This window comes from Mauremys mutica, chromosome 8 (assembly GCF_020497125.1).
Source record: "Mauremys mutica isolate MM-2020 ecotype Southern chromosome 8, ASM2049712v1, whole genome shotgun sequence".
Classification (NCBI taxonomy): domain Eukaryota; kingdom Metazoa; phylum Chordata; order Testudines; family Geoemydidae; genus Mauremys; species Mauremys mutica.
The window spans coordinates 110048306-110058584 of record NC_059079.1 but is presented as its reverse complement, the minus strand read 5'-3'; the positions used below and the strand labels follow the sequence as shown (position 1 = coordinate 110058584).

The window sequence follows — 10279 nt, the reverse complement described above, 5'->3', positions numbered from 1 at the left end:
TGGTGTGAAGGCCAAAAGTATAAATGGGTTCAAAAAGAGCTAGACAAGTTCCTGGAGGACAGGTCCACCAATGGCTGCTAGCCACGATGGTCAGGGCCAACTCCTGGCAAACGGCTCCTTTCTGCCCGGAGGCAAGATGGCGGCGCAGGCCTCGCTCGGGGTCACATGTGAAAGGGCCAACACGTGATCCCAAAGTGAGGCCGCCGCCGCCGCCATGTTGAATGAGGGCAGAGGGCAGTGAGGCCGCCGCCGCCAGCTTGAGTGTGGGCAGCGGACCCGCTGATCGCGGCGGGCGAGTCGGTTCGGGCCGCGGGGAGGGAGAGGAGACGCCGCCCTCGCGCTGCCAAGCGCCGGGAGTGGGCGGGGCTACGGCCTGCGGGAGCCACCGGGCCCGGTGAGTAACCTGCCCCCGACCCCCCCGCTCCTCCCTCCCGGCCTAACCTGCCCCCCCTCCAGGCCTGCTCCCCCCTTCCGCCCCCCCCGCCGGGTGTTCCCCCCCTCAGGCCTGGTCCCCCCCCCGCCGGGTGTTCCCCCTCCCTCCCTCCTCCAGGCCTGCTCCCCCCTTCCGCCCCCCCCGCCGGGTGTTCCCCCCCCAGGCCTGGTCCCCCCCCCGCCGGGTGTTCCTCCCCCCCCGGCCTGGTCCCCCCCCGCCGGCTGTGCCCCCTCCCTCCCTCCCTCCTCCAGGCCTGCTCCCCCCTTCCGCCCCCCCCGCCGGGTGTTCCCCCCCCCAGGCCTGGTCCCCCCCCCCGCCGGGTGTTCCTCCCCCCCAGGCCTGGTCCCTCCCCGCCGGGTGTTCCCCTCCCTCCCTCCTCCAGGCCTGCTCCCCCCTTCCCCCCCCCCCCCCGGGTGTTCCCCCCCTCCGGCCTGGTCCCCCCCCCCGCCGGGTGTTCCCCTCCCTCCCCCTCCAGGCCTGCTCCCCCCTTCCGCCCCCCCCCGCCGGGTGCTCGGCCCCCCCCATGGGTGTTCCCCCTCCCTCCTCCCCCTCCAGGCTTGGCTCCCCTCCCCGCCAGGTGTCCCCTCTCCCTCCCACTCCAAGCCTGACCCCCCCCCCCGCCGGGTATTCCTCCTCCCTTCCCCTCCAGGCGTGACCCCTGCCGGGTGTTCCCCCTCCCCCCCTCCAGGCCTGCCCCCCCCCACTGGGTGTCCCCGTCCCTCCTCCCCTCCAGGCCTGCCCCCCCCGCTGGGTGTCCCCGTCCCTCCCCCCCTCCAGGCCTGCCCCCACCCCCACTGGGTGTCCCCGTCCCTCCCCCCCTCCAGGCCTCCCCCCCCCCCACTGGGTGCTCCGTTCCTCCCCCTCCAGGCATGGCCCCCCCTTCCCCCCCGCTGGGTGTCCCCGTCCCTCCCCCTCCAGGCCTGGCTCCCCCCCCCTGGGTGCTCCGTTCCTCCCCCTCCAGGCCTGGCTCTCCCCCCCCACCCGCTGGGTGCTCCGTTCCTCCCCCTCTTTGGCCAGATCTCCCGAGATGCGGAGCCGTGGGCCGCTCTCATTGGCGTTAGTGGAACTGGTTGGTGTGTGCTCAGCACCTCAGGAACGAGGCCTCTCCCTGGGACTCAGCGTCCCGCGGTGAAGCAGTAATTCCTGTCCGTAGGGCCAGGCTCTCGAGGCTGCAGGGAGGTGGGAGGTCCCGGCCAGGCCCAAGGGGCTAGGGAAGGGCCTAGTGTGGTGGATAGTCCATGGTGCTGATTGTGAGCGGGCCTGTATCATTCTTGAGGGGAGGGAGCAGTTTACAAAGCAGCAGCCCCTGTCTCAGACCTCTCCGAAACTTACCTGTGGAGGAGAGTCATTCATTTTTGGCCTCATTTTTCAAGCATTTTTAAGCTGCCACAACTTGGCAGGTCTGTAGCTGCAGTGTCAAGATTTTGATGATCCTGTCAGTAATTGTTTTCTGATTCATCAAAATGATAGCTGGGGAGAGAGAAAGTGACAAATAATCACCAGTGGGGGATCTTCAAGGGTACCCCTACAAATGGTGTGGGTGGAGAGACGCATGTGGGAGTTGTCTCATTACTGGGTCACTCTTGCTGTGGAACGTTTGGAAGGAGATGTGCTTCGTATCCAAAGAGAAACAAGTGGGTGACTGGAAAGCGAGAGGCAAGGCAGTTTGCACAAGTTGTAGGAAGTAATTCATTCTTTAGCTGTGCCATTGCTGTGAAAGCAAATAGCATCGCCTCAGTTACCGGCAGTTGTCCCCTCTGAAAGATGGCTGATAAATGCTTCCTTTTTTGCCTTGTTCACTTAGTGTATCTTGTACAGACGCTCTCTCTGCCTTCTCAGCCCCTTCTGCGGTGGGAGTTGTGTGGGCAGAGCTCTGTGCATCTCTTTTGGAGAATGTCAGGGTTAAGTAAATCATTGGACCGCCAGCTGATGCGTCTAAGTGATCCCTTCTCAAATGGGGTGCTGCACGCAGAAGGTGCATTGCACAATCAGAAGGGAGTTAGGGACGGGGATGCTTTTACTAATTTTTGTTTGCCTTGTTTTCCTGGTAAATCGAGGTTTACAATCAGATTCCCCAAACACGGGGCTATTACACAGCTGGAAGGACTCAGACAGCAGTGACCAAAGGTCTGTTTGGTGCTGCTTCGTCCATCATCCCAAAGGGCTTGGTCTGTGCACAGCTTTCCTCTGATAAGGCTCCTCCCCCGTTATAATGGAATCTCAGAAGTTCTGGCTGAGGGCAGTTGCCTGCATCCAGGAGGTGTGTGTCTGGTGCAAGGGAGGGAACCGAAGAGCAGAACGAAGGGAAAGGATAAGAAGGGATCTCCAGCCATGTCCAAATGTAGCTCAGCTGGAGCAGGACAGTTTTGTCTTTCAAGAGCTAACGCCCTTCCACACGCTGCAGGGTCTTGGTGGGAGCCCTGTTTTATTTCGCAGTACCAGACAAACAGGAATTTATTGATTGTGCCTTGACAGTTGCAGTCACTTTTAAAATCAATGCATACAATTGATCCAGCACTTTTCATCTTCGAAGGGCTTCCCAAACCTTATTCATAGATTGCAAGGCCAGGAGGGACCATTGCCATCATTTCATAGAACCATAGACTTGTAGGAGTGGAAGGGACCTCGAGAGGCCATCAGGTCCGGTCCCCTGCACTCATGGCAGGAATAAGTATTGTCTCCCAGTGTTTCTCAAATGCAGCCACCAGGGCCTTTCCTTGCAGCCGCAGTCTCCTGAGCTTGGGGGCAGGGGTGGGCGCAGTGTCCCCTCTCCCAGGGCCACACAGACACTGGAGGTGCAGGCAGCTGGTGAATCCCTCACTTTCCCTGGGGTAGGGGAGGCAGACTTTGGCCACAGGGCTTCAGGCTCCATCCACATGGTGACAGGCTCACCACCCCCTGCTGCCTCTCTGCCCACCTCCCCATCCAGGGCTTGCGGCTGAGTAAAGCTGCTGTGAAAAGTGATCTTAACAAACACACAGAGAGCACTTTTCACAGCAGAAGGCTTTCCAGCTAGCAAGTCGTAGAAGAAAAAAAAGTGCAACCAAAAAAGCAAAAGAAACAACAACAAAAAGACAAGAACATGCAAAGCGCCTTATTTCTGTTTTCATTCTGTTTAGGTCCCGTAAAGAACAGAGACAACTGTAAATTAGTTTTTACTGAGTCTGAAAAAACCCTACCTAAATAAATTAGTGATTTGGACATGTATATGCACATATTTATTTGTTCTTCCTAAAGTTAATCAAATATTTTAGGAAAAACTGTCAGCACGGCCACCAGCAAGAGTTGGTGGCCACACTCTGAGGCCACCAAAAATTTTGTTGTGAGACCCCCTAGTCTAGACCAGTAGTTTTCAAACTTTTTTTCTGGGGACCCAGTTGAAGAAAATGGTTGATGCCCACAACCCAACGGAGCTGGGGATGAGGGGTTTGGGGTGCAGGAAGGGGTTCTGGGTTTTGGGGGGGCTCAGGGTTGGGGCAGGGGACTGGGGTGTGGGATTGGGGCACGGGCTTACCTCCGGTGGCTCCCAGTCAGTGGCACAGCCAGGATGCCGAGGCAGGCTTCCCACCTGTCCTGGCACCGTGGACCACGCTGCACCCCAGAAGCGTTCAGCAGCAGGTCTGGCTCCCAGGCGGAGGCGTGCAATTGGCTCCATGTGGCTTTCGCCTGCAGGCACCGACCCCCTCCAGCTCCCATTGGCTGGTTCCCGGCTAATGGGAGTACAGAGCTGGTGTTCGGGGTGGGGGCAGCATGTGGAGCCCCGTGGCCCCCCTGCCTGGAAGCCGGACCTGATGCTGGCCACTTCCAGGGCGCAGTGCAGTGTCGGAACAGGTAGGCACTAGCCTGCCTTAGCTGGGCAGCACCGCTGACAGGACTTGTAACGTCCCAGATGGTGGTGCTGACCAGAGCCACTGGGGTCCCTGGGTGCTGAGCAAGGCAACCCAATGCCATGCATGCCACAATCCAGTACTGGGTCATGACCCGAACTTTGAAAAACACTGATCTAGACCATCCTTGACAGGTGTTTGTCTGAACTGCTCTCAGAATTCTCCAGTGATGGAGATTCCACAACCTCCCTAGGCAGTTTATTCCAGTGCTTAACCACCCTGACAGTTAGAAAGTTTTTCCTAATGTCCAACCCAAACCGTCCTTGCTGCAATTTCAGCCCATTGCTTCTTGTCCTGCCCTCAGAGGTTAAGAAGAACAATTTACCTCCCTCCTCTTGTAACAAACTTTTATGCACTTGAAAACTGTTAACACTCATGTCACCCCTCTCAGTCTTCTTTTCTTTAGTGTGACCTTCTCCCGTATAACACAGGGTCTGGAACTGCTCCCAAAGAATTCTAGAGCAAATATTTTGGGAAAACATCCAATCTTGATTTAAAAATGGTTAGTGATGGAGAAGCCACCACGACCCTGGGTAAACTGTTCCAATGGTTAATTACCCTCCCTGGTAAAAATTTACACTTTATTTCTAATATGAATGTATGTAGCTTCCCCCTCCAGCCATTGGGTCATGTTATAGCTTTCTGTGCCAGTTTGAAGAGCCCATTGTCAAATACTGTAGGGCAGGTTTTCTAATTCTTTAATCACTTTCATGGCACTTCTCTAAACCGTCACCAATTTATCAACCTCCTTCTTGAACCGTAGGCACCAGAACTGGGCACAGGGTTCCAACAGCGGTAGCACCCGTGCCAAAAACAGAGGGAAAATCACTTCTCTGCTCCTACTCGAGATCCCCTGTTTATGCATCCAAGGATTGTATTAGCCTTTTCAGCCACCAGGTTGCACAGGTACCGCACGTTCAGCTGATTATTCACCACAATCCCCAAATCTGTTTCTGAGTCACTGCTTCCCGGGGTAGAGTCCTCCATCGTGTGACAATGGCCGATGTTGTTTGGTCCTAGGTGTACACGTGTACATTTAGCAGTATTAAAACATATTTTTTACTTGTACCCAGCTCACCCAGGGATCCAGAGCATTCTATATCAGTGACCTGTCCTCTTCCTTATTTCCCATTTCCTCAATTTGTGTGTCATGTGCAAACTTTATCAGTGATGATTTTATGTTTTCTTGCAGGTCCTTGATAAAAATGTTAAATAGGAACAGGTCCCTGCAAGACCCCACTAGAAACACACTGCTTGCTAATATTTCCCCATTTCTAGTTACATTTTGAGACCTCTCAGTTAGCCAGCTTTCAATCCATGTAAGGTGGGCCATGTTGATTTATATTGTTCCAGTTTTTTAATCAAACTGTTATGTGGTACCAAGTCAAATGCCATTCAGAAGTCTAAGGATCAACATTGTTACCTTTATCAACCAAACTTGTAATCTCATCAAAAAAAGATATTGAGTTAGACAGACAGGATCTATTTTCCATAAACCTATGTTATTGACATTAATTATATTACCCTCCTTTAATTCTTTATTAATCGAGTGCCATATCAGCTGCTCCATTATATTGCCCCAGATCAATATCAGACTGACAAGCCAGGTCCTCCCATTTACCCTTTTTAAATATTGGCACAACGTTAGCTTCCAGTCTTCTGGAATTTCCCCAGTATTCCAAGACTTATTGAAAATCAACATTAATGGTCCACCAGCTCCTCACCCAGCACTTTTGAAACACTTGGGTGCAAGTTATCTGGACTTGCTGTTTTAAAAATGTCTGATTTTTGTAGTTCCTGTTTAACATCCTCCTGAAATACTGTTGGAATGGAAAGTATTTCATCGTTCTCACATGCTATTACCACATCATCTCTCTTGTCCCCAGACACAGAACAGAAATGTTTATTGAATGCTCTGCCTTTTCTGCATTATTATTGATAATTCCACCTTTTCCATGTAGTCATGGACCAACATCACTGTTAGAATTGTTTTTCTTCCTAATGTGCTTTAAAACTCCTCCTTATTGCCCTTCGTTATCAATTAGTCCTCACACCAAGGATTGTCATCCCAGATTTACAGATGGGCGTAAGCGAGGGAAATATACTAAGTGACTTGCACAAGGCTGCAGGAGGAGTGGATGGGAAGTTGTTTATTCCTGCCTCCCAGTCTAAGGCCATGGCTACGCTACAAGGTTTGGTCGATGCAAATTACGGCAGTATACAGTTGGCGACTTTTGTATATTGCTGAGGTGTGTGCATACTTGGTTGCTTGCTTTGGGATGGTGTATATTCACCATGAGTGGTTGCGTCAGTATAAAACGTGGTGCCCCAGGGGTAGGTGTCCCAACGTGACCCGTGCCACTGTCTGACACAGTGCCATGTGGGACATTTCTGAGGGCTTTGTGGAATACTAATGATTTTCCCAGGGATTTCTGGGAACAAGGAGTCAAGTTCCCACCATGCATTTCTCCATTCCATAATGCCTGCTCCATCCTATAATTTTCACACCGTTTTAAAAATCTCAGACAGTTCCACACATCGCTTTTCAATGTGCACCATATTTCTGGCAGAAGCATGCACCCTGCAGAGGTCAGTGTAGTTCTAATGACTATTGCTAATACAGGATGCACGGCTCTCCTGCATTTGCAGTACCTAAGTAGTACCACTATAACTGAACATGCAGTGAGGAAGCTGCAGGGCTATTCCAGTGTCATAACTGCATGGTGATGGACACAACAAGTAGAAATTCCAGGTTGTTTCTAACATTCATGGAGCAACTCCACCCAGTGGATGTCGGCTTCTGGGCCTGAGAAACAAGCACTGATTGGTGGGATTGAATTGTAATGCAGGTTTGGGATGATGAATAGTGCTTGCAGAACATGTGGATGCGAATGGCCACATTCCTGAATCTGTGTGCTGAGCTCGCCTCAGATCTCCAGCACAGGGGAGGCCAAAATCAGCTGCAATGACTGTGGTGAAGCGAGTGGCTATCATGCTCTGGAAGCTTGCAATGCCGGACTGCTATTGGTCAGTGGCCAATCAGTTTAAAGTTGGAAAATCTACAGTGGGGGCCATTTTTTTCCAAGTGTGTAAGGCCATTAAGTATATCCTGCGACACAGGACTGTTAGTCTTGGTAATGTGCAGGAAATAGTGCATAGATTTGCAGCAATAGGATTCTTGAACTACAGTGGGGTGATAGGTGGCACACACATCCTATTCTGGGACCAGCCCACCTTGCCACTGAGTGCATAAACAGAAAGAGATACTTTTCCATGGTTATGCAAGCACTAGTTGATCACTGGGGATGCATCACTGATATCAGCGTGGGCTGGTCAGGGAAGCATCTTTAAGAACACAGGACTTTTCAAAAAGCTGCAAGTAAACAGTGATAATGTATGTTCAGGTCTGTAAAATCTTTGGCGACGTAGTGCATTGTGGCTGATGTGTGGGTTTGACAGGTCGGTGGATGTGTAACTATGGTTCTCCGTGTTGTCTGGAATGGAGTGATAGGGTTAAGGATGCACCCCAAGTTGCCTCCCTACACCTATCGAGGAGTGTCGGGAGCACTGACCATGGGGTTCTCTAAGCCCTGGAAAGGCTGCTGAGTCCCAGCATCTTTGGGCATGTAGGTCAATAATGCTCAGACAACAAACTCTGATGTTGCATGTAAGTCAAAAATACTCTGCAACATCAGAGTTTGTTGCCTGAGCAAACCCATGATGTCCTGGTGCATTTCCTGATGCAATTCTCAGTTGTTTTCCCTCTCCTGTAGCGACCACTGTCTCCATTCTCAGTCCTGTTCTATGCTCATGCTCATATGGCCCTTCTAAGCCCAGTGTTCACAATCCGAGGCCAGAGAGGACTGGAGGATCTTGCCAAACATATCCTCCCTAGTTGTCCTCTTTGTCTTCATGATCAGAGGCAGGTGTTCAGTGGGCATGGAGAGGGCCCCTCAAGGCCACCGCACCACAGGCTGCTGATTAGACGAGACAGCCACATCATTAGACTTATAGGTACACCGGGAAGTCTCAAGACTCCCTCACATTATTCCCATGAACACCTGTCATCAGAAATGCTAACTCCCTTTGGAGCGCCTTTGTAGCACAGCTGTGCAGCTCAGGCCATGATGAATACGGCCTAGCCTAGCAGGGAGGAGGGGGGATGTTTTAAGGGGTAGAAGGTCTAAATGCTGGGTGCCTCTGGGCAGGAATATCGGGGCAGCGCGGTGAGTATTGCCATTGTTTTCACAGGCAGTGGTGATTCTGGCTGATATCTCGTGCCTGAGGGTGACAAAGGCACATAGACCCCAGCTGCTGTTGGCATCCCGAAGCTGCCTGGGCCCTTATGCTTGTAGCCTATTTCCTGCCATGGTGCCAGTGGAAGTCATTGCGGAATGGCATGGGAAAGGCTCCTATTTTGGGAAAAGAAACAAGCTGTTGTCTCTAGGGATGTTCAGGAGAGGTTTGTAGAGCATCTCCAAAAACGTTTCCTTGAGAGTGTTCAAGAACATAAGAGACGATCCCTATTCAGACAGATAAAGTACTACCCAGGACCTCCTGCTTAGCCCAACAAACCGAATAACTGAAAAGCGGACGCCACCTCTACGTCTGTGTTTGTTCTACCTCAAGCTAAGTGCAGGAACAGATCGGATGTGTATTGTGCATTTGGACTACCATATTACTTTATAAGAGCATAAGAATTGCCACATTGGGCAGACCTGTGGTTCATCTAGCCCAGTATCCTGTCTTCCAAAAGTGGCCAGTGCCAGATGTTTCAGAGGGAATGAACAGAATAGAGCTATTTACAGAGTGATCCATCCCTGGTCGTCCTGAGATGGGGTGGTGAGAACTGCATGCAATATTCAAGCTGTGGGTGCACCATGGATTTACACCGTGGCCTTAATATATTTTCTATCTCTTTCCTAATGATTCCCAACATGCTGTTAGGTTTTTGGTTTTTTTGGCTGCCATGGCACATTGAACGGATGTATCCACAATGATTCTAAGATCTTTCTTAAGCGCTAATAGCTAATTTAGACCCCATCATTTTGTATGCATCTTTGGGATTTTGTTTTCCTTGATCAACATTGAATTTCAATTGCAATTTTATTGCCCAGTCACCCAGTTTTGTGAGATCCGTTTGTAACTCTTCTGTCAGTTTTGAACTTAACTATCTTGGGTAATTTTGTATCATCTGCAGACTTTCTCATCTCATTGTTTACCCCTTTTTCCAGATCATTTATGAATGTGTTGAACAGCACTTGTGGGACCCTATTTACCTCTCTCCATTGGGAAACCGACCATTTATTTCTACCTTTTGGTTCCTATCTTTTAACCAGTTACTGATCCATGAGTGGACCTTCCCTATTATCCCGTGACTGTGTACATTGTTTAAGAATCTTTGGTGAGGGACCTTGTCAAAGGCTTTCTGACAGTCCAAGTACACTATATCCACTGCTTCACCCCATCCACATGTTGTTGACCCCTTCAAAGAATTTTAATATGTTGGTGAGGCGTGATTTAGCTTTTCAAAAACCATGTTGATTCTTCCCCAACACCAACACATCATCTTAATCCATGTTTCTGATAATTCTGTTCTTTACTATAGTTTCAACCAATTTGCCTGGTACTGAAGTTAGGCTTCCCGGTCTGAAATTGTCAGAATCGCCTCTGGATCCTTTAAAAAAATCTGAGTTACATTAGCTATTCTCCAATCACCTGGTACAGAGGCTGATTTAAGTGTAGGTTGCATACCATGACTAATTGTTCTGTAACGTTATTCTCTAATGTTTAGTTTTCTAACATTATACAAGTAAAGGAAGCTATCAAAAGTCAAAGCCTTTGGTCTCTAAACTTGCGGATGGGATGGGCGCCATTTTACATGGGGGAGAAGTGCGGTGGGGGAGGAAAGGAGGAAGATAAAGTTTTGGGCAATGAAAAAATGAAAAATGCTTATATG

General features: G+C 50.7%; 1 protein-coding gene across 7 annotated transcripts in view; it reads left to right on the top strand.

Moving 5' to 3' along the window:
- Window positions 1-10279, top strand: part of UIMC1 (ubiquitin interaction motif containing 1) — a 73375-nt gene that overhangs the window by 5922 nt on the left and 57174 nt on the right. Inside the window, exon 1 of one of the 7 annotated variants that reach the window (XM_045027496.1) lies at window positions 237-394. The exons of 5 other annotated variants lie outside the window; for them this stretch is intronic. Coding sequence is in view for 1 of the 2 variants with exons in the window: in XM_045027495.1 (XP_044883430.1) it covers window positions 5180-5226 (47 nt within the window). In the remaining variant the exon portion in view is untranslated. Of the gene's footprint in view, window positions 1-236; window positions 395-5120; window positions 5227-10279 lie in introns of those variants that run through there. One more of the 7 variants, XM_045027495.1, reaches the window with a different exon arrangement.